Source organism: Halichoeres trimaculatus, unplaced genomic scaffold (assembly GCF_033239565.1).
Source record: "Halichoeres trimaculatus isolate MK-OKI-2021-1 unplaced genomic scaffold, fHalTri1.1 fHalTri1_scaffold_15, whole genome shotgun sequence".
NCBI lineage: Eukaryota > Metazoa > Chordata > Actinopteri > Labriformes > Labridae > Halichoeres > Halichoeres trimaculatus.
In genome coordinates, this window is record NW_027437193.1 from 14763143 (window position 1) to 14788218 (window position 25076).

General features: G+C 39.5%; 2 protein-coding genes across 4 annotated transcripts in view; one reads left to right on the plus strand and one right to left on the minus strand.

Annotated features, from left to right (window-relative positions):
* The window catches only part of LOC141804681 (phosphatase and actin regulator 1-like), a 63356-nt gene that overhangs the window by 35313 nt on the left and 2967 nt on the right, over window positions 1-25076 (minus strand). The gene's annotated exons all lie outside the window — the stretch shown is intronic.
* On the plus strand, window positions 5279-11059 carry LOC141804680 (uncharacterized). Of its 2 annotated transcripts, XM_074689265.1 has the most exons (7): window positions 5279-5402; window positions 5587-5786; window positions 6336-6437; window positions 6511-6606; window positions 6728-6838; window positions 7071-7194; window positions 7281-11059. In XM_074689265.1, exons 1-7 carry the CDS (start codon window positions 5378-5380, stop codon window positions 10253-10255), a joined length of 3633 nt encoding a protein of 1210 aa, XP_074545366.1. In that variant the 5' UTR covers window positions 5279-5377; the 3' UTR covers window positions 10256-11059. The 2 variants fall into 2 exon arrangements, with proteins under 2 accessions (XP_074545366.1, XP_074545367.1); XM_074689266.1 differs by lacking the exons at window positions 5279-5402; window positions 5587-5786 and having other exon boundaries at window positions 6339-6437; window positions 6744-6838; window positions 7281-11058.

The following is a 25076-nucleotide window of genomic DNA, read 5'->3' on the forward strand; positions in this document are numbered from 1 at the left end:
TATTAAAACTTCTAACATTGTACCAAACAAATTAAATTTATGAATACTTTATTAACTTGAAAAAGAAGCATATTGGAATGACTCACCTATATTGTGAGGGAAAAGGGGAGAGATTTTCAAGAAATATGGTCACCTTTAATTGAGTTTCTTGAACATTACAGAGCCAGTTAATGTGAAAATAGTGCTGAGTTGTCATTAAGTTGTTAGTTGTGTATTTATTCTTTTTTATAAAAATGTTAATCATTCTATGCATGTAGTTTTGTATTTTATTAGGGAGATTATGTTTCCAGTTTGAATATATACTTCATGCAATTGTATTATTGTAATTTGTCTTGTAATATAAAACAATAAATACAATGTTATTTGTTTGTAAAAACAAATTCAAACTGGGCTCCTCCTTCTTGGCTCAGTGCCAGCGACAGCACACACCCACAGCCTTCGACCATGACTACGTGAACACACTCACTAGCTCAGCAACCACCTGTAGCATCCTGTTTCTTCGTGGGAGAGACTCGAAAGCCGTGCACCTGACATGGCATGCTAGCACAAGCTAATCACTGGGTTATTTGACACATACCTGCGATGTCCTTCATCCCAAGCCCGAAAGCGAGTGAAACATGTCAAGCTTTATCCTCATTGAGGAAAAAAAGCTTTATCTGTTTGACATTTTGTTTCACTTTGGTTGTGTTTTTCTTTCACTGTGCTACATCCACTATTGTAACCACTCAGAATAGCTTCATCCACTCACTAATCAACACGCAAAGTCACTTGCGCACTGGGTGCACTGTGATTGGCTGATGTAACCGTGCTCTCTGCCCGGAAACATCCCAATACAACCAAAACATTAACATACAGGCTGAGGAGAGGGTTCAAGGCAAACACAGACACTGAGATACATGTATAGAGACCCAGAAGTGACAACAGAGTAGAATTATTCCTGTAAAAGTTGACGATATACTTTTTTAGGAAAATCCTGCAGAATCTACCTTTAAGACCAAACTCAATTAATTGGAGAATCTTCTTTGAAAACGTTTCCATACTTTTACCTTGATGTAAGCTGTTGGACTGTGAGGCTTTTGCAGGTGGTAAACAAACGCAGCAATGATCGACAGCCAGCTTAATCACATATCACTTAATACCATAACTTCCACTTATCAATGATGCTTAATCCATTACTAAAGAGAAAGTGAGGAGAATTAGCGTGACAGTTTTGCACTCCAAAGAAACAGAGGCAGATGGAAACAACAACATTTATCTGGACATTAAAGACAGACAAGAGCCCAGAGAATTATAATTAAAGAAGAAACAGCTAAAGGAGTTAACCAATGATCAGAGAGCTGAATACTCCAAATTAGAGAGCTCAGCCTAAAGTCAAAGGAGAGCATTAAATATTCTGTCTTTACACCACAGACTCCAAATAGTCACCCACTTGATCCCTACAGTAACTGAGCACATTTTGGGGGTAATTGATAACATTAATAGCAAGTTAATGAGGCGTTAATCATGGAAAAAGATAAGGGACCCCAGGGCTTTTCCAATCACATGTTTCCTCCCAAGCAGTGGAGGGTTGTGGTTTGGGGGGTGACTAACTTTGATGTTCCTTCAATGAGCTGCAGCTTATTCCAGTGACATCAAAGCCCTCTCCGAAATGAGGGACAGAAGCACTTGATTTACTCCCACCACGGTGCAATGCAGCAGGCAGCTGCCCTCATGTTGCCTCTTTTTGGTGCAAAGTTTCGCTCTCTTGCATTCGTGTGCCGTGAAGTTTAGGAAAGTTGCAAGAAGGGGGCTATTTTTATGGATTTAAAGTGTTATGCAACCCTCATATTTTATTCCCATCAGTGCACATTATTCTGCCTAAAGACCTTTAATTATCCTCAATACACTTAAGTCAAAAGTACAAGGGTAAAGGCTTCACGGCCTCGAACGTGTGTTGATTTATACATGCCTGGATACATCTTCAGCTTGGGGGAACTTTTACTTTGCTTGACTTCTCGATCATTTTTGCTGGAACCAGATAACTAAAAATAAAAGACAGGTCAGCTGTCGGCTGCAAGGAACAATGGTCGCATGTGGCAATGGGGTTATGTAACGGCTGTTACATGCAGTGCTGATCAGTGCACAGTGAATCATTTTGGTTAATTCATAGTAGAGGACGGAGTGCACATGCATTACTTGATTGAAAAAATAATATGGTGTATAAAGTCTTAAAGTGGTGGACTTTGATCTGTAATGTGGAGCAGTGTCTAAATAAACAAATGAAAACACTTTAAAAGTTATCTTCTATTCATCCAATACTCAACGACACATTTTATCCTTCATTTCATTTCTAGTTACTTCCTTGACTTCATGGATTCTACTCTTACTCTGTCGATGATGTATAAAAAAAATCAAAGTCTTTTTTTCCTAAACAGCAGCAAAAATCAATTGCTAAGGTCAGACCAGGTCAGACTTGATTGGCAAACAACATTCCTCTCTGTCCTAATCACACAAATCATTAGCTGCCACGCGTTTCGAGGCTTAGAGAAAATAAACACTTGATTTGATTCCATTGGAAAGCGTGTGTGTGCTTTTCTGGGGCTGGAATTCAGCATGAAATCCTTGGATTGTACAGAAGGCTTTCATGTGGTTGTCAATGCACCTGACACTTGTTACAAACTGTCATGATCAAACTCACAGTAATCTCTTCAAGGATGCTAAAAAGTATTTACAAATCCTCTCTGAACCACATCTGATAGATGTTAAAAGTTTTGTAGCCATGTGCCTCAGTAAATCTTCTTTTTGTAATGTTGCACTAAAAACTAACATTTCCTTGAATAAGTCTGCAAAGAAAAGATAAAATTTGGGGTGTTTTGCATGCAAGAAAGTTGACAATGTTGTTGTGGGGATTCTGGTTTGAACTGGTCTCCATGAGATGTGGTGCAGTTTAAGGTCTAAACAGTCTTGAAATTTCAGGCTGAGCAGCCTGTCACTACATATCTGCTGTTCCCGCTCTCCCTGTATCTCTCTGTCTCTTCCCATCTGTCATTCTCTCTGCATATTATCTGTCGTTTTCCCTCATACAGACACACACAGTACCACGTTGCCTTGACACTATCTAAAAGAGAATTAATTAGACGGTAAAAGTGCAATGCCTTGCCTTTCTCACTTTTCATTGTGCAGTGGGGGAAATGTGGCTGATAGTTACGCAATTATAATCTGTTTGGGGCATGATTCCTTACAAGTTTTTTTTGTGCAGTTCTTGGCTCCACCTTCAGCATTAAGCTCAATCTTGCCCCCGACAAGCAGCAGTGTAATGTGACGTGATTATGTAAAGGCCTCAGACTGCAACACATTTTTAAATGACATCAAACACGGCTTCAGAGCGAGAGAATATCAAACTGAGACGGAAATCTGTCCTCTTGTTTTTATAAATTGGTCATATGCACATGGGGAACTTTCCTTCTTGACATTAATAGTCAGTGTGAATATAGTTCTGTTCACACTGAAGCCAGCAGAGATGTTCATAGAGGACTGCCACACACTGTCAGGGATTTTGATAAGATGCTTACGACGACGGAGTCAGAAAACTGTAAACAGAAGATTGCTCGCTTTTCATCTCGGTTACAGTTCACTCCTGCCAGTCTGACTTTCCTCTACTGTCTGTCTTTCCTCGTCTCAGCTTGTGGCTAGACGCTTTTGTGAATGCCAGTGTAACAGGTGGTATCTCAGCACAGGACATGTTAATGATCACATTTTATTTTCGTTTTTCTAATGGATAACAGGTAGAAACATTATTTCATTATTGCAACAGAGCATTGCTTCACATGGCTTCTTTAAATTATGCAATAAATAAAACCCTGCAACAATTCTTAAATTAAGTAAGAAATAAGACTAAGAGTTGCATGATGTGTAAACACAATGAAATTACCTGTATTGGATCGGGTGTAAATGTAACTATGATATATATATATATACATATATATATATATATATATATATATATATATATATATATATATATATATATATATATATATATATATATATATATATATATATATATATATATATATATATATATATAAATTAGAAATATTGCTGCATGCTAAGATATGAAAAATAAGATAAGTGTTTTTTTTTTCTTACGTGTATGTTTCTACATAGACATGTATGTATAGATTACTTGTAAACATACGTGATCCTTTCTCCCTCTTTTGCCCTTCTATAGAATGTGTAATAATTACCTCAAATAGAAACTTGTTTACTTCTTTTAGTAACTTTTTGTACGGCCAAGCTTTGTCGGTATCTTGTTCTAGTTTTCACCCTTATTATTATTATTATTATTATTATTATTATTATTATTATTATCATATTTTAAAACTCAATTTAAAAAGTTGTATGATAATCGAACGATATATGATCATACAATAATCAAGAGCAAGTGAAATGTTAATATTAGATAAGACAATCTTTTGTTAATCCAGTGGGAATTTGAATTTGTTTTGCGAGAGTAGAAAATTAGTAAAAAGAAATAAATACAAACTGTTAAGAATGAAATAATGAAATCCAAAACAAGTGACTAATTAAAATACAAAGTGTCAAAGGGAAATACAGAATACAAAGCGTCAAAGTCAAAACAAATGCAGAAAATAGTGCCTTAAGGTAAAAAGATAAATAAATGAGAACAGTCAGATGAGTAGTGAAACTATTGCACATATCCAACTAATAAATAAATAAAATATTGCGCAATTATGAAGTATTTCACGAGATAAATAAATAAATAAATAAATAAATAAATAAATAATAATAATAATAATAATAATAATAATAATAATAATAATAATAATAATAATTTTAAAAAGTCACAATAATCAAAACTATAAGATAATGCACCAGTGGTACAACTTGCATTCCAGGAGACATTATTTAGAAAGTTTAAATCCGGGACTAAAATTAAAATTTGAATCAGTTTATATGCAGTTGTGATGAATGCAGTACTCCACTGCACGTCAGATCTGCAAGCTTTTTTCATGTTGACTGTCGCCATCTGGTGGTATCTTTTCACCACACCCGACTTGACAACATGGCATGCTAGAAAAAAGACAGACTCGACAAGGCTAAAATTCTGTATGGCCAGTTCCCGTGTGTTTTTATCAGCACAAATCTGACGTTTGCTCTCAATAATGCATACTGTGCGTCCTTAGTGTCCGGTTTATTCAATTTTCTTGATTAAGACAAGAAACGCTGAAAAGTTTGATTTACGTTCGAAACGTAATGACGTAATGAGCCCATTTCCCAAGGAGAAGTGGGTGCGTCAGACGTGCCTTCCATATTCCCTTAACCAGACGTTTCCTATGGCGGCGGTGATGTGGTCTAACATTTCCAAAAAGGCAAAATGAGTAAGACATTCATCGACCATGGTGAGTATAGAACACGGAGAAAACGTGCATGTTCATTCCAAAAAGTAAACGATAACACCCGGGCGTCATGTTTAACGGTAACTCACAGGCAGTACTTATTGTGCCGAATATTTTACTACAGTAAAAAAAAAATGTCGTTCATTTTCACTCCGACAAAAATAGTTATCAACTCTTTTGTCCTTAGGCTTTCCATCCCTCTCCTCTTTCCGTCTCATCGTCCCCCCTCTGCAGCTGGTTTCTGCTGCTCTATTGGAGATAGTGAAGCAGGGAGCTGTGATGTACTACGGTGTGCTGGAGGAGTTCATTACCACAGTCCTGGAAACAGCACCTGAGCTGCTCACTGACACAGAGAGAGTCCAACTAGTGATTGGCTTACGTGCAAAGGTAAAAAGGATGTATCAGATGCGATAATGACTAACGGCTGCAGAGAAATGTAACTTGGTGCACAAACTAAGTTCTGCACGCCCCATTGTAAGTAATATACAATTACATCATTACCATGCAAGTGAATTGAAGTTTAAAGTTTATCTCAATTAATAAAAAGAAAATGTTCCTTGTAAACAGGAGAGGTGCTCACTTTGCAGGTTTATGTTACCTGAGAAACATGGTTTTACATTTACATCACTTTGATGCAGTCAGATGGATTTTGTGTATAGGATGGCTTTTACATATATAAAATGTCATTATGCAGACTGCCACATGAATTAAGACTAAAGGAAAATGTGTTGTTTTTTAAGCACAGCCAGGAATTTGTTCAGGATGGTTTTGATGATTAAATTTAAACTCTAGCCTGAGAAAATACTTTCTTTTAAGAATTTTCTAGGTTATAACCTGCACTGATTCTAACCCCTGCCCACCTGCTGGTGTTTATTACTACCACTGTGTTGGTTTTCAGCAAAATTAACTTTGGTTTTGTCTTTTTCATGTAAACAGGTGGTGCTAGAGTTGTGCCGCAATGATACATTGGACAATTTGCAGGATTTTCAGCATCATCTGAGTGAAATGAACTCCTACATCACAAACCTGGAGAAAGAGGTCAGATCCCAGCTTGAATCTTTGTTGCTCTCAATATATTCCAAATTCACTAATTAGTGTTTGTTTTATTTAGACTTCAAATTTTAAGGTGAAAGCTTCAGTTACAAACTTCCTGAAGCTTGTTCACACTTTGGTAAAAGATCAATGCCAGAAGAATATTTTTTTTCAGGTGAGTGGGTTTGTACTTTAAATAATGTCTTTTGGTTAATTCTGTGAAGACAGAAATGTGTCAAAATCCAATCAACTTTGAGTTTTCAAATATAACGTTTGTTTCCCTCTGTCTTCTAAAGATCATCTTTCCAACAGTGTTTGGGTCTAAATATGACTCAGCTCTTCAGGCTCTGATGAAGAAATTCCTCCTCAACTTGCAGGAGCTGCTGCCTGTTCCCAGCCTTGAACAAGTAAGAACCTGACAAACTGCATTTGTGTGTCGTATATGAAGAAATAAATAAGGAGAATAAGCATTCGTGTTTTGCATTTATGAAAGTTTTATTTTTATTTGAGTGCATGGCAGCTAAGACGGTGCTATAAAATTAACAAGAATAACAAATATTCTAGTGCATATGTCCTGAAAAGCAAAGATGGAGCTTGTTATTCAATCTGACCTTGATTTCTTGTTCTTTCTGTTTCAAGACTTCCCTGTGGCTCACGCTCTCTCCTGCCATCTTGAAAGACTGTCTAGACTTCATGAACCAGCCTCAGCCACTGAAAACACTTATTCAGCATCACAAACACCACAGGAACAAGGTTCCACAAGGTATATCTGTCAGGAATCTGTTTTGTTTGACATTTTCTGCATTTAACTGATACAAACTTGTGTTTTGTTGTCTTTTTTCACTCTAGCTTTCTCTTCCTCTGGAGATGATTTCATCCTTTCCAGTCTTTCCATTCATCTTCCAAATGTGGACCCAAACAAAGGCTCTGCACAAGTCAAATCTGAACCCATGTGTGACTCACCAGACTGGCAGAGGGATGACTTTCTTAACAGAGAGTTAAAAGAAGATCAAGAAGAAGACTTTAAGCTGCTTTATCCAGAACTGGTGAGGAATGATGAAGAACATGTACAGCAGTGTGTCGACGAGGAAACTGAAGACCAGGGAGCCTCTGTGGAAGTGATACTTCCATCTTTTGATGAAACTGAGTCCAGTGATGACGACCACATAGACAAGAAATTGACTCATCATTTGAAATATAGTCGGAGGACATCTGCAAAGGCCTTTGACTGTGAAAGTGGTGAAGATTTAAGTTGTGGAAGCAAACATAAGGAGCACAAGATTAGCCATAGTGCTATCATTACAAAGACAAATCAGTTAGGCCCCACAAGTCAAAGTAGCTCTTTTGAGAAGATAAATGTACATCAAGTGAAGAGCTGCAGTGAGAATAAAGCTGAGACAGAGCTGTCAAGAATGCATTATAGAAACTCTGAGCTGTCCAATGATGACGGTGGCCTTGTTTGTCATGTTTGTGACAAAGTCTTCACTTGCCAAAAAAACTTTGTGAATCACCAGCGGATTTGTGCAGATGTCAGGAAAGCACAGCTCGAATCTGGTTCTTCCTCAAGCTCAGCTCATCTCCCCAAACCAAACGCTGTTGATAAAACCAGCAGTGAAACATCACATGAAGTACCCCAAGCCTCCAAATACTTCTACTCATCACAAGACCAAATGTGCAAAAGTCTTGGTTGTGGTAAACAATGCTCCATATGTGGAGAAATAATCTCTTCTTCCTCTGACTTCACAGAGCACATGAAATGCCACACTGAACAGAGGCCTGTCCTTTGTTCTCACTGTGGTAAGGACTTTGAAAGCTATGACAGCTACAAGACACACCAGGAAGGTGAATGCACAGCTTCAACCCAGCATGCAAAGTACTGTTCCTTGATCAATGATAAGAAAGGGGATCCGGGAAACACTTTGGTTACTAGAGACACAACCACAGACGTACCAAAAGACTCAAAGACTCGCAAACCACTTCTGACATGCGAGCAGTGTGGCATGAGATTCACTTACTGCAAGAGCTTTGAGAAGCACCAGATAAAGTGTTCAGGTGAAGCATCCCACAGAAAAACCAAGAACTATTTGATTATCAGTGGGTGTGATTCCTTCTCAGCTGATAACACAGAAAAGAGTCATGCTGGGAAAAGTTCTAAAACAGAGGAAGAAACACGATCCACTGTTGTTTTAAAGAGTGAGGAAAAGTGTGAGTTGCAGGAGGACAGTAAACTCAAAACCTCAAATCAGCACGTAGAGGATTATTCATGGAGCAGTGAAAATCAAAGGAATCAAGAGAGCACATTGGTTTTCCGTGCAACAAGTCAGACCTCAACAACTGGAGATGCAAAAGCTCTAAAACCACCTCTGACGTGCCAGGAGTGTGGCCTGCATTTCACTTACCGCATAAGCTTTAAAAAGCACCAGAAAAAATGTTCAGCTTCTCAAAGAAAAACCAACAGAGCCTATGTTACCGTCAGTGGATGTGATGTCTCTCTACCTGACAGCTTCAATACAGTCAATGCTGAGGAAAGATCTGAGACGAGCCCATCCTCGAAAGACTTTAAAAGCCATGAAGAAAGCGAGGTGCTCAAGGAGGATGCATGCAAAACTCCAATCCAGCATCTAGACGACTTTTCCTTTAGCAGTGAAATTAAAAGGGATCATGGGAATACATCAGTTTCCAGTGAGACGAGTCAGACTTTCATACTTTCAGGAGCATCTGCAGCATCAAAAGCACTCAAACCGCTTCTGACGTGTCAGAAGTGTGGCCTGCGTTTTACGTACTACAAAAGCTTCGAAAAGCACCAGAAAAAATGTTCAAGTACAACTTCTCAAAGGAAACCCAAGAAAAACTATTTAATCATCAGTGGATGTGATTTCTTTTCAGCAGATGATGTTGATGAGGGGCATGATGAGAAAGGTTCTGAAACAATGGAAACAACCTCATCCACTGCTGATGATGCAGGAGGCTCCAAGCATAAAACCAGAACCTTTAAATGCAGCATGTGTGAGGTGAACTTCTCAAAAATTGAGCTCCTGAAAAGACATTACTCAGAGTTGCACGACGTCAGAAGCCCGTACCCCTGTACGATGTGCAAGAGAGCCTTTCTGACGTTGTACGAATTGGTTCGACATCAGCAAAACAAACTGTTGTTCCTGTGCCCTACCTGCAAGAAAGGTTTTTCAAATATAGGAGAACTGAAAAGACATGAAAAAATTCACACTGCAAATTCAAATATAACGCCATGCAGTTGTGAAACCTGCGGGAGGAACTTCAAATTCCGCGTTAATCTGATTCGGCACCAGAGGCGGCACAGGGAAAGGCCACCCAGTGTTTGTTCATACTGTGGGAAAGAGTTTAGTACAAAAGACGGCCTCAAAGCTCACATGGTGAGGCACACTGATGGGTACCCATGCCCTGTGTGCGGGAAGAAATTCTACCAAAAAGCGTACCTCACGTATCATCTGAAGAGACACACAGGGCAAGAAAAGTACCTCTGCGACATATGTGGGAAAGGCTGGCCGACTGTGTCTCTGCTCAAAGTTCACATGGTTAAACACACAGAGGGGCAGCCATTTCAGTGTGACGACTGTGGTGCCACTTATAAGAGGAAGTCCGGTTTGATGGCCCACCACAGAGACAAACATCTTGGTCTGCGGCCGTTTGTGTGTGAGATTTGCAGCAAGGGCTTCAGAATCAACAGTCAGCTGAAGAAACACATGTCGGTCCACACAGGGGAGCGGCCATACTCGTGTCCAATTTGCAGCAAAAGATTTACAAAAAGCTTTAACCTGAAGAAGCACAGAGAAAAGCCATGTCTGTAAGAGCATAATGTTAATGAGAATGTACTGTGTTAAAATCACTGATTCTCAAATAAAGACAAAAAGGAAATCGGATGTTGTAAACAGAGTTCATTCACAAAGAATTCAACAAAAGTCAGACTTTTATAATGTGCCTTTCTCCTCAAGGATTTTGGGGGTGCTAAGAGAAGCTGAATGCTGGCTGTGAAAAGCAGGAGGCAGACTCACAAATTTGGTGACTTCTTGGATTTTATTTATTTATTTTTTACCAAGAACACAGCACAAACAGCTAATAAAATGACCTCACATGGCTAAATTGTCTAATAATTCTGACATGATCAAGGGACACATAATAAGGGACAATCTAGAGCAACTTTCTTAATACAGAGATTTGCCGTTGCACATGTGATGGTGAAGCTGAGACAAAACTGAGATAAATCCATCAAAAGATTGCACCATTAAAATTAAGAATAATAAACAGTTACAAAAACATTGGCAGCAAAATGACTCATTGTTTCATGAGTAGAAAAAAGGCTCTGAAAATGTATGAATGAAATATCATTCTCACTTATCAAATAACAACACGTTTGTCACCTACTCCAATAAATAGGAATTTATTTTCTGATGATAAATAGCTTTATATTTATGAACTATTTCTCCACCAGAGAGCAGTGGTGCTCCAAAGACTTCTTATGTTCCAGCAGCAAAAGTCAAACTGTTATTGGCTTTAGTACACAGATATTTGATGAATGTTGTTAACACTTGGTTTATTGCTCTTTAAATCGTAGATAAAAACGTGCAGGGTGATGTTGGGAGAAGTAGTAGTAAAAAAGCTTGTTCATTTTTTTTTTTTTAATTGAAAATATATATAACAATGTATACATACAAAAAAAGCTCGAGGCTCAAACTTCATGTTCAGAACAAAAATGTACAAAAATAAAATACATTTATTAAATAACTTGTTCATGTGGCTTGCACGTTTGAACGTAATGACGCACTGAGAACCTCTGCGTCGAGAAGTTGGGTGCGTCAGACGTGCCTTCCATGTTGCTACAGCCAAACTGTTTCATATGGCGGTGTTGTGAAGCTGAATTTCTAATTGCGATAGCATGAGCGAGGCACTGACGGATGATAGCGAGTATTAACCATTGTAAAGCCCTTGCCTTGCCTTCAGTCAGACCGTGTTTGTTCTTCAGATAAATGCACTGACAGTGTTGGGGAGCGAAGTTAAGGATAACTTCAGGCTGATATTAACGGAGACGCTGCATTCAAGTGTCAGTGCAGCTATTTGGGTGCCACATATCTCTACTCTGGTGTTAAATACTGCGTAACGTACATATTTGGCCTTGCAGCGTTAACTCTACAATCTGTGCCCTTAGGTTTCTCTCTCATCCAGGGAGATGTGATGTACTACAATGTGCTGGGGGAGTTCATCACTTGAGTGTTGGAAACAGCCCCAGAGCTGCTCACTGACACAGAGAAAGCACAACTCTTTAATGGGCTACGTGCAAAGGTAAAAGGAGTTTATCTACATTTTTTAAACCTATGTTACAACCAGTAATTGTCAAAATTGTAGGGCTGTAACAGAATAATAGTCCTCCATGATTTTCAAATGTAACTTAAATTACAGGAAACAAACTTTTACTGAAGTACATATATACTTCAACTATGGACATTAACACAAGAAAGGACTGATCATAGAAGTGTCACCCTGTCTAGTTTCAATAATGCATGATTAATTGGCATTGTTGGTGAATGGCTCTCTGCTCCAGCATACCTGTGCCCAGGCCCTTGCTAGCTCACCTGCCTTCCTGCACTCCACTCCATCCCTTTTAGGATGAGTTTACCAAAAACTTGTCTGGGTCCTTCCAGACCCTAACGGGCAACCATTTTCACAGTAGGGATGTCCCGATCACCTTTTTTTTTGCTTCTGATCCGATTCTGATTTTTTTATTTTGAGTATCTGCCGATCCCGATATTTCCTGATCCAATCTTTCAGCAATGCATTAGGAACAAAGAAGAGAAAAAAACTCCTACAAGTTGTCCTTTGAGTTTTTTTATTTTATTTAACTGAAGGTATCATTCTAGCCAACATGGATGTAGCTTTTTTTTTCTCCACTTAGAGCAGCATTGGATCAACAAAATAAAAACTAAGCTTCTCAGTGGTGCACCACAAGATAACCTTGTATGTGTGTGACAATAAGGTTGCAATTTCTTGTTTGCAATATTGTTGTACTTGTTATAATGACAAATAAAGTTATATTCTAAAATGAATAATGATGTTCTGTTATACACATTTTAATTAAAAAACAAGAACTAAGGCCCCAGGCCTTTTCCGATTCTGTCTCCCCCGATCTCCGATCGTTAAAAAAAAAACCCGATCCCGATCTGATCACGTGATCGGATCAGGACATCCCTATTTCACCGTTCTCTTTTCCAAGGACTGAGGTAGAGGGGGCAGCAAGGTCTGATCCATTAAAGTCAGTGGCCCACAGCCAGCCCACTTTCTGCTTATTATAACCTCTCAGACTTAATTCTCCCCATACACTCATAGATATAGATCACTATTTTTGTGACAGTTTTCAGATGTTTGGCAGTGTTGATCCATGAAATAAAATTACTGAAAAATGTCTTTCATGTCTCCTGATGTGCCAGCAGGTGGTGCTAGAGCTGTGTCGCAGCGACAGATTTGCAGATCAGCAGGCCTTGCAGCATCATCATCAACCAGCCTCAGCCACTGAAAACACTCATTCAGCATCACAAACACCACGGGAACATGGCTCCACAAGGTATATCTGTCAGGAATCTGTTTCTAGCTTTCTCTTACTTCTGGTGATGATTTCATCCTTTCCAGTCTTTCCATTCACCAACTTAATGTGAACAACAACTACCACAACAACAAAGGCTATGAACATGTCAAATCTGAACCCATGTGTGACTTACAATACTGGCAGAGCGATGACTTTCTTAACAGAGAGTTAAAAGAAGATCAAGAAGAACTGGCGAGGAATGATAAACAACCTGGAAAGCAGTGTGTCGACTAGGTAACAGAAGAGCAGGGAGCCTTTGTGGAAGTGATACTTCCATCTTGTGATAAGCCCAGAGATGAAGACCACATGGGTACGAAGGGGTTTCACTATTTAAAAAGTGGCCAGAAGACATCTGCAATGACCTTTAAGTGTCATGTTTGTGGAAAAGATTTTAGTTCTCGCAGCAGACTGAACAAGCACGAGATTTACACTGCACCAGAAAGACAATGAGTCAAGCAGACTCTGCAAGCCAGAGCAGCTCCTTTGAGAAGATAAGTTTTCATTGTAAACTAAAGACTCCTTGTGAGAATGAAGCCCAGAGAGGTGACACTGAGTTATTCTCATTTGCAAGTGTCTTACCAAGCCCTTCATGTCACAACAGCTGTCCAAACTCTGAGCTGTCTAACAGTGACTGGAGCCTCATGTGTCACATTTGTGTCACCAGCGGATATGTGCGGACAGAATTAAATGCCCAATGCTGTGAATAAAACTGAGTTTTTTCCCAGTAAAATGTCAGAAAAGGAACCACAGAGGATATTTTCTCACTCAACCAAAGATCAAAACTGTAAAAGAACCGGTCACATTACTTGTTCTTCTGACTTGGTAGAATACATGAGAAACAGCACCAAACACAGACCCTACCTCTGTTTGCACTGCAGTGAAGACTTTGACAGCCATGAAGGAGACTAAGGACTTCTGCTCCAAAAACAAAAACAAAGGGAATCACAAGAAAACAATTGTTTCTGGTAAGATAAGTCAGACCTCAACAAACGCAGATACTCCTCAAGATTTTACTCGTAAACCACCCCTGACATCGAGTGAGGCCTGCATTTCACTTACTGCAAGAGCTTCAAGGAGCATCAGAAAAATGTGCAGAAGCAGCTTCTCAAAGAAGAACAAGCTCATACTATTAAATAATATGTGGATGTGATTTATTCTCAGTTGATAACTTAAATGTGAGCCGTGATGAGAAAAGTTTAGAAACAGTGGAAAGCCAAGCTGCATCAACTATATCCAGCGCTGATGATGCAGAACCTTTTAATGCAGCATGTGTGAGGTGAACTTTTCAAATTTAGCTTCTGAAAAAGCCATTACTCAGAGTTGCATGATTTCAAATGCCCATACCTGTCGTTCTTTATGCAAGAGAAGCTTTTTGAGGTTGTGCGAATTGATTCAACATCAGCAAAACAAACCATTATATCTGTGCCGGATCTGCAAGAAAGGATTCAGAGAGTCCAGAGAAATAAAAAGACACAAAAAATACTTACTGCAAGAGTAATTGTTACACTGTTTGTTTGTGAAACCTGCAGAAGAAGCTTCAAATTCTGTGTTAATCTGATTATGCAAGAGAGAAAGCACAGGGAACAACCACCCAATGCTGTTCATACTGCAGGAAAGAGTTCAGTACCTAAGACAGCCTGAAGGCTCACATGGTGAGGCACACTGATAGTTACCCATGCACCGTGTGTGGGAAGAAGTTCTACCAAAAACATACCTCACATATCATCTGAAGAGACACACAGGGCAGGAGAAATACCTCTGTGAGATGTGTGGGAAAGGCTGGCCGACAGCTGTAATAGCATACAAGATATGTAATGTTTTCTTTTGACTGTATGTTTTAACGTGATTAATAATTGAGCTGCTGAATTGAATGAAAACAGTATGTTAAGTCAAAGATGGAACTAGCATGTCACTATATGCTGATGACTCTGCCAAGAAGCTTATGTCGGTGTCATTTGAGTTTACTTCAGGTGTGATATAAACGCATGTTTTTCCTAATTTGTATCAATCTCTAAAAAGATGTTGCTAAATCATTTAGTGTTATAAATCATAAACTAAACACAGTTCATGACCATCAAAACTATTTTTTTAAGATTTCACTAGAAAAATCAAGATAATTGTGTCCTCACCACTGACTAATAGTTGAAAAGTTAATATATGAAATTTCTGGATAATAGGTAATGATTGTTGTGTTTTCTAATCTGTGTGTCACTGTTAGTTTATCAGATGTCTGAACTGAATTTAATTGTACTGCTGCAGAAGAAGCATTGCTCCACCAGAGAGCAGTGGTGCTCCAAAGACAGACTCTCTCAGACCACCTCAAGTTGAGCTATTTTATGGGTTGTATGGTTGTATGAATTTAACATGTCTTAAAGTCACAAACCATAACCCATAACAAAGTCAGAATGCAGCAGCAGATTTTAATGGTAAATGTTGACATAAAGACCAAATTGAAATTACTTGTGAATTTTTTTCCTCGTCTTGAATTTGTCAGGATAAAAGATCTGTGATGTTAAATATCACTTTTTATCTGGTTTATGCCATATCCTACCAGCACAGCAAAGAGAAATCTCCTGCTCGATACTTTCTCCTTGAAACTGTGTTGCAGTCAAGGTGATAGAGGATGACTGACAACAGCGTTTTGGAGATAGATAAGAACACTTTTCTATAATGCACAGCAGGGGTACCATGGTGTTTGTGAAAATCCCTCTTAATGACAGGAAATAAGGGAATTGTGAATACTCCTCTTCCCATAGAGGTCTGGACAGGATGTACTATACAAAAGCTATTTTGGTAATGAGATTTTGAATGCCAGCAAAATCGCACTACTTGACAGAAAGCGAGAGATAAGAAAAGAGAATAAATCCCTTAAATGAAAACAGTCTTCAGCAGACTCTGCAACACTTACTAGTTAGCAGACTGTGCTGTTCCTCTGGGATGTTCCAGCTGTCTCTGTCTGCAGAGATGCTGCTTTCTCTCAGACTAAAACAGCTCACACCACACAGAGTGGACAGTCCGCTGAGGAGCTTATGGTCCCCCCTGTCTGACCTCTTCTGGCTCTACTCAAGTTAAGACTAATATCTCCTGGGTTCAGGCACAGGTACAGGCAGCCCTGCATTATGTAACATTTCATATCAGGCTTTCTCAGGTACTGACGAGTTGTTTCTGCTGCTATAATTACAGGTATAGTTAAAATGATACACACCACATGAGTTATTTAAATATGTTACACATTCCTGGGTTGATACAGAAAGGGTTGTTGTTGTAAACCAATTTTCTCCTTGACTTTATCCATGACAGCAGACTGAGATTGTTCTCTGACAAAATGGAGAAAATACCCATCTTCCATGTTTCATGCGAGTGTAAAACCTCTGCTCAAAATTTGGATCTGTTTTGAAAAGCACTGTGGGAGACAGACCATATGCCTGGCAGCTTGGGTCTTCTGACGTCATGCTAACGCTGGGAGGCTTAAAAGCTGTTAGCCTTCAATGTCATACGACTGTAACAGTATCTGTACAAGTATGAGGTTATCACCGGAGGAATCATGAATTTCATAATCATTCCAATAAAAAGCAACAACGTGAGAAAAAGATAATGATCCTTGAGAGGTAGACAGGGGAATCTGGCTGTATTGGAAAGTTAAATGACATACCTGGTCATGTTAGCCCTAGAGTGTTTTCACGTGACGTAATTAACTCCAGCTCAGCCATGTTGAAGGCACTCTAACGACAGAACTGCATTTAGCTTGCATTTATTTAAGATTGTTGTTGCACAAAACGGTAAAATTTCTGCCGCATATTTTGATGCACTAATTGGTCAGACTGAGAAAAAAACATGTCACAAAATCTCGACTCTTAAAATCACACTTAAGTAAAAGTAAATCTATTATGATAGAGTATAACTTTGATTAAGAGGTAATTCACAGCAATAAATGGAAAATGAATAAAACTCAGTGTCTCTCAGGGGCTTTTTTAAAGTCAGCCTCTCCCAAAAGAACATCTTTTATTCCATGAACGCCCTCTTCCATGAAAATCATAGTAGTAACATTTTTGTTTTCATACCTTTGGGTAGATGGTGGCAAGGATGCTAACTCCTCAGATATCTCCGCTTATTAGGTGAAATTTTTCAAAATATTTCTCTTTTTCTTGATGGCCGAAGTCCTTCACTATAAGTTTTAGTGTGCTCAGTGCATTTTTCCACACTTGCTGGCAGATAAGACATCTTAAAATCCTATTTTACCACGCACTTCTGTCTCCAGCCATTTATTAGTTACGTTCATGTACCACCAATGTGACCACACATTCGGGTAACTACCCAAATCGTGACATCACTGCAAACACTCTGTGGGCCAATGGTGGCCAACCTGCAGCTTGTGAGCCGTATGTGGCTCTTTGCCTTTCCGTGTGCGGCTCTCCGATCAATTCATAAAAATAAATATGTTTATTGTTATGAATGAAGGTTTGCTGATTAATCTAAAATACTGATAAATTGACGCCAACAGTCAATTTATCAGTACCCAAGTATTGATCAGTATTGATCAATACTTGGGTGATGAGATGGATACTTAAGTTTCAGTTTCATTTCTCTCCACATGGGCTAGATAGATGGATGGGACTTTGTCTCTTATGCAGTAAAAACAGAATTTTTTCTTTGACACAGCTCCGAGTACCAATCAAAACACACTAACCCACAATAGATCTCACTTTGAAAAACGGAAATTCATTGATTTTCAATATATGTCATTTGGTTTATGTGTGAGAGGAAGTGTGTTTGTGAGACCACTTGTGCGATGTGGCTCTTTGCAGTCCCACTGTAATTTTTGTGGCTCTTGGTCTCTCACTGGTTGGCCACTCCTGCTGCAGTCAGACAATGGCTAAAACTAACATTTGGCTTGGTACTAGCTAGTATTACAGGAAGCTGTGGAGTGGCTTTAAGTTTTTCTTACAGTTTTAAAGGTGTTATTGTGAAGGTGTAAACTTAACCGGCTAACTTAAAGAAAGCTAGCTAAATGCGCATACCAGAAAGTGGATGAACAGTAACCTAGCTGTTTTCTGACAGAAGCAAATAGGGTAGCAAAAATGTTGCTCAACTTTTCACTGTGTACCATTGACTGTTTATAGAATGGGCAGTGTCGCTCAGCCATTTACAATTTGATGGTTTTGAAGCCAAAATACCCACCGCCATTGTACAGCCAGAGTCAGTAGAGACCATGAGGGACTCTGAGAGAATCTGAGTGGAGCTGGGTGACTGAAATAATATATTTTTTTTTCATCTGAAAGTCTAATCTCTTCTTGGCTCTCACTCTCTCTTACTATTACTGTTACTCTTACTGTTCCCAAAAAAACTACACAAGAACAACAGCTGTCAATCATTGTTAAATGAGACTAAACCCCTGTTTTTCAACTTCTAATAACTAATTAAAACAAAACTTTCCAGAGAAAAAGGGTACTTGAGCACAAAGCAGCCCAATTATCTTTATATCACATACATACAGATGTGAAAACATCTCTGGGAGAGGTATTTATTTTTTACAGTTCGACGACAGCTCATCTGGAATGGCTGAGGAGCTTGATTTTGTTTTACTGCAGCCAGCCACAAGGGAGAGCAGTTTTTGTGGCAACCACACTTTGAGCTGAGCTAGATTACTTGGATTGAATTGGTCTTTTTTTTTTCTTTTTTACAGTCTGTGATAGCCTTTGTCCTGATGCCTCAAATTCTCCCTTTTTTTATACTTCGTTGTCCCAGTTAACTAAGTTAAAACACTTTAAGTAATATTTAGAATGAAGAGAATTACAAAAAAAAAGCTTTTGCCTCAGTTTTTATCATCAGGTACTTGCTTAATACTTTCTTCATTACTGATTATAAACTAGTCTACACTTACTGGCTCCTTCATTAGGTATACCTGTTCAATTCCTAGTTAACAAGATTATCTCATCAACCAATCACATGGCAGCAACTCAATATGGTGATCATAGACATGGTGAAGACAACCTGCTGAAGTTCAAACTGAATGGAAAGAAAAGTGACTGAAGTGTCTTTGAATGAGGCATGGTTGTTAAGCTCCTGGGACTGTAACACTCAACCCTCTTTACAGTTTACATAGAATGGCCCTAAAGTGATAAAATATCCTGTGAGCAGCAGCTGAGGTCACAGTCACACAGACTTACCAATACTGAACAACAGAAGGTTGTAAAAATGTTGCCTGGTCTAATGCGTCTCCACATACAGATGGTGGAGTCAGAATTCGGTGTAAATGCATTTGTATCAACTCTTCAGGTGGTGGTGTAATGGTGTGGTTGGCATTCTTTTGTTCCTTTAGTGCCAGCTGAGCATGGTTTAAAGTCCACAGCCTACCCAAGTATTGTTGCTGACCATGTCTATCCCTTTGTGACCACAGCGTATCCATCTTCTGATGGCGAATAACAGCAGAACTATGCAACATGTCACGAAGAGCAAATCATCTCAAACAGGATTCTTCGACATGACAATTAATTCATTGATCTTCAGGGGCCTCCTCAGTCACCAGATCTCAGTTCAATAAGGCTCTTCTGAGATGTGGTGGATCTGGAGACTCTTATCATGGAACTGTGTGAAGCTATCATGTCAATATGGACCAAAACCTCGGTGGTTGGTGAGTCTATAAGTGTTATTTTGGTACTACCACAGATATCCTCTGGGATTTCAAGATGTTTCGAACAGATCCTTTGGGAGCAAACATTTTCAGATGTTTCCACAAAACTTGTCGGTAGAAACTGTATTTATCTTCATCATTTTACCCAAGATACTTCACAGCTCAACAAAGAAATCTGTCTTGCTTTTATTCAAACATATGCTAATGTTTTCCTCTTTGATAATCCTGACAATACAGTGATTAAAATTGGGGCAGAGTAAAAAAAAAAAAGTGCTTTCATTGCTGTGAATATTATGTGACAAGTACAAAATCAATTTGACTTTGGATCTGTGAGATTCTCTGAAGAAAGAAAGGGAGCAAAGTGTCTCCTTGGTTAAATCCCTTAATTTCACTGAATTATTCTCTTCAGAGCCTAGTCATTTATGCCGCAGGCTGTTAGTCTGTCTTTACACGGACTTACATAACTGTCTGAAAAGTGCATGCATAATTTACCATAATGTTCTGTGTAGAGCACATTAAGCACTACCCTGTATCATTTTCGGAGCCCCTCTTCCCCCAAAAAATGGGGACACCGCATGAGAACATGACGACTCGTACTCAAATATTTATATTCAAAAGTAGTGTGACAATTATTTTACATAATAGAGTCAGCATTTGGAACATGACTTATTTGTGCTTTGTGTTGTGACATTTGAGAATTACTCATGGCCTGAGAAAACTGCCCTTTGTAAAAGTCAAGTGGTGTAACTAATCCAACCGTTTAATAAAAGCATACAGGCTGTTATTACGTTTGTTTTCTTTCTGTTGTCGTTGTCGTTGCTCCTGATTTGAATTGTAGAATTACTTTCCAAGTCCAGAGGAGGCCTAAGCCAGATCAACTCTGACTGTTATCAGAAGATAAAATTTTGAATGACTGCTGAGTGCTGCAGTGCAGCTTTGATTGAATTGAGACGTGGGTTTGCAGCTGCATTAAAGAGATTCTGACTCTGTAAAGTCTCTTACTCAGCAAAAACGTCTTCAAGAGCTGGAGCTGCACTGATGACGCCAGCAACAAATGCCATTCTGGAGACATTCATCACATGAGCTGAAGGCATGCTCATCATTTGCCCCCCTCCCAAGTATCTGACATTATCTTTCTGGCAATGTATCGTCATTGTAGTTTATGTCTCCTTCTTTGTCTTATCTTCCAGCACCCTACATAATTCATGGCATGCTGCTTTTAATTCAGAAAAACCCGCATTAGAGAGTAACAGCGATTCAGGCGGAGCTTTTTCCTCCAGCGTAATTGCTCCTTGGCAATGCTTCCTTGCGGATTGCGGCGCTTTCTTTACCCCCTCCTCCGTCTCTCTTCCCAATGTGCAGCCACACTTACTATAAATATGACCCATAAGCACATCATCATGCAGCTTTCTACAGCTCGGGAAGCTTTTTGAAAAGGAGCGTTATTTCTCAGCTGGCGTGTGGAAAAGCACATCACAGCCAGGAGCCTTTCCCACACTTTCCAAGTGTGACATAGAGCAAGAGAGGGAGATGAAAGGAAAGCAGAAAAGAGAGAAGGATTCTGGGAAGGAGCAACTTCCTGCAGGCTCTAATAGAAGACACCTGCCTGTCGTTTTCTCTTAACCATCTTGCTAAAGAGGTTGGCAGGTCTTCTGGCCTGGTGACACTGATGGTTTATTGAAAATTTATGCAGCAGAAGCACCCAGTAAACGTCCCCAGATATAGCGTTGCTATTTTTTGCTCTGTTTTTCTCACTCATGTTTTATTCAGATCTGAGATGCTTCTGCACAAGAAGTGCAACCGAATAGGAAAGATAGACGCTTGATTTTCATTTCTTTTACCTTTAACTCTTTAACTTTATTGTGCTTTATCATTAGTATTCTTTAGATGCAGAGCTATTTGTCTATTGTAAGAGGAAATGTCAGCTGTATGTATGTATTTCCTTAAATGTAAGTGGGGTTGAGGAGAAGCAAAAGATTAAAAGAATCAGACAGAGGGTATAAATCTCCTGCCACTAATTATCAGCACTTTGTTAAACACTCTTGCTAATAGCCTCTGGAGTTGCTACAAACAGCTGAAAACATTACAAATTCAACAGCTTTTCACTGGCTCCAGCCCAGCCTGTTAATTTGAAATTCACTTTGAAAAATGAAGAGACAGAGTGAAACGGTGATTGCAAATTCTGCTTGTTCATGGCCTTGCAGTCAAATTTAGTTTCCTTTTGAAATCTCCAACAAAACAGACACATCTGACTCCACCTTCGTTCAAAATCAAGACTAAATATCTGCTGTGTATCTGTTTCTACGACATTCTCCAAGTCCTCCTGTAAACTCTGCTGGCACAGAGAGCTCTGCTGCAGAAAACTGCTGTCCTGTCCCCACCGTGCATCTGTATTGATTGCGCTCTTTCGGACATCGGTGCTTACTGTACACATAGTGCAATACAGTGCAGCAGAGAGGGAGACAGAGGAAGAAAGACAGATGCAGTAAATGGTGTGTGGAAAATGAGCTGGGCTCATTGAACACACAGCCATGCCCAGAAGAAGCAAACTGATTGTGACTGAGTATAAAAATCAAAATACTCTGTAGTCAATCTTGCATTTTATTTACAGCTGTAATTACAGGGTATGCATGTTGTGTATGCAGAAAATGTAAATTAATGGTTAATGAGGATGTACCCTATATTTTCTATCCTCCAGCAGCTGCAATGCAGCCCAATCTTGGCCCCAGCCGTGTCTATTTGCATTCAGATCAGGTATAATAGTCGAAGCTCCAGCCATCAGTGTCCCCTCTCCTCTACACTGCACACAGCTGTTGAGAACAATTAACATCTGTTACAGATGGTAGGTTGGTAGTAATGTTTCATATGCCAGGGTAGACCTGTTAGAGGTGAAAGGTGCATGGGAAAAATACCAAAACTAGAATTAAACTTGTCGCAAAATGAATGTTGCATTTTTTTTATAGATGTGTGCAAAAACCACAAAATTGCAGGTTACCAGAAGATTCTTTATGAGCTTTTGAAATTCAGTGATTGCTGAGAGCTAGTTTTAACAATACAAAGAACTCTGATCCTATTAATGTCAAGATTATCTGGCTACTGCTTTAATAAAGCCATTTATTGCACAATCAAACAGGCAATAACATTTAACTGGCTGCACAAAAGCATCAGTATGCAGTATTCAAAAGATAGATTGAGGCTGTTACATGTGCTTTTTTTTACTGTGCGCTAAAAGAATATAACAAAAAATAGTAGAGGCAGAGGCACTGGAGCCAGACTAAGATAGTTGCCTGTGTGTTAAAAAGATTTGTGGTGTCTTTGGCTAGAAGATGTTGAAGGAAAATCGAAAGCTAACAGGGAGAGCATCTTGTGTGTTAGCATGGCTGTGCGGTAGACAGAAAACAGATGGGGCTGCTGAAGGATGGTCAGATGTAAAACACACACACACACACACACCAACAGACAGCTTCTCCCAGTGAGACGGCTGCTGCGTCAGCTTCCAGACGACATGAACACATCACAGGAACAAGAGAGTGGTGTGCATGCAAAGTTGGTGCTCACAGACACGCACATTATGATGCATACATACACAAACACACACACACACACACACACACACACACACACAGAACACCAGCTCTGCTTTTTGGCTCCAAACTAAACGACAAGATTCAAGGGTAAACAGCGCAGACGCTTGTTCCCAAACACTGTCAGCTGCTGGCCCAGGATACTATGTGTGTGTGTGTGTCAATATGTGCATGTGTGTGAGGCTGAGCCGGCACTCTAAAGTTTCATAACTAGCTCTAATTATCAGAATCAAACCTGTAAAGTAGGTCAACTCTCCATCTACACCTACACCCTGTAATGTTGGATGACAGGTGACGCAACCATTTCTAGCTGCACAGTAATGGAAGCCATTATATTATAATGTCTTTGTGACTGTGTGCAGGGCCGTTAAACTGTGGGGCAGATTAGATTAGTGCAGCCGCTAAGCAGGTCAATGCAATAAAACGATGTTTCATACATGCTCGCTGATTCTATTACAAGCCAACAGAGTGTCAGTTGTCGGCGTGCTGCTGCCTTGTTTCTGCAACAACAACAAAAAGAGGGATAAAAACAAAGTATCAGCAGTGTGAGCACTGAATGACAGAGTTGGCTCTGAACATTTCACTTGCCTCCAAATTATCTCACACACAAGCTGAACACACATCAAAAGAATTACAGTTTTCATTGAAGAGGAAGCCAGACTGGCAGTGTCTTAATTGCAACGTGTCTGTGTTAGATGTTGAGGTGTTTTTCTACTCCCTTCATTGATAAAACCAAGCAAAACACCCATTCACTTTTCTGTGGATGAATGATAAATTTTTCCACGTATAACACATCAATTAAAGCCGCTCCTTGTTTGACTCTTTGAGGACTCAATGTTTAAATGCTGGGTTAAGTGCAAGCAACTGTAAAACTCTCCAGAGAGAGAGAAAGCAAAGCCATTACTTTGTCCAAAGATAATTGTTGGTTATTTTTCACGGCCTTGGCAGCCTTGGTCATTTATCATTATTAAGCACCTGGCTTCACAACCACCAGACTTTCTGGTTTCCTTGGCAATAAGCAAGCTAAATCCTGCTCCACTTCTTCAGGTGGAAGTGAGTCAACAGCGCTGTTGTACGAATCGCCCCCGTACTGTCCTCATGCTTTGTGAGAGCTGGTTGTAGAGTAGAGGAATAAAAAACAGGAGCAGAGAGACGCACGACAGTGTCCTGCCATTGACAACAAGCTCGTCTCCCCAGGCCAAACACTCATTGGCAGGAGCAGCCTGGAACTACAAGGGCTTATCTGAGATAAACAAGCTGGGGGCCTTTTTTTTTTTTTTTTTTTTACACTGCATTCACTCATCCAGGAAAACAGAATTGAGCACCGCCGCTCTTTTCCAGCAGCGATTGGGTTCATATCGAACTCCTGGGAGGTGTCATTACAACTCCTGCATGGTTAGCCAGAGGAGAGAGGTGCCAGATGGAGCTGATGACAAAACATGCAACGTACAGAGTGGAAACTGTGTGATGAAGATTTTAGATTCTTTGATTCTATGGACTGATAGTGGACAAAATCAACCTTATTTAGTGCTGACACTTTAAACTGCACATTAAGCCAAAGTCACTTCATGCTCTGCATAGCTGAGTGACCTTTACATGGCTGAAGAGACTGATAGATTAATAAAGGATTAAATGAGAAAAGATAAATTGATTAATTTGTAGTAAATAAACTCTATTCTTCTTGTCTATCTCTCTTGGGTAACTGCTTTCCTGCTTTCTGAATTGGAGGAGCTCTAGAGGACTAAAGGCAGTCGACTAACCTGTGTCACACAGATGTAGCTCGCCTCTTGTGGATGCCTCATGGGCCCCAATTGTTTTGA

Coding starts and splice junctions, on each gene's coding strand:
- LOC141804680 (XM_074689265.1), top strand. CDS start 5,378: ATGAGTAAGACATTCATCGACCATG. Junction 5,403..5,586: donor TAAGACATTCATCGACCATG/GTGAGTATAGAA, acceptor TTTTGTCCTTAG/GCTTTCCATCCCTCTCCTCT. Junction 6,607..6,727: donor AGAAGAATATTTTTTTTCAG/GTGAGTGGGTTT, acceptor TGTCTTCTAAAG/ATCATCTTTCCAACAGTGTT.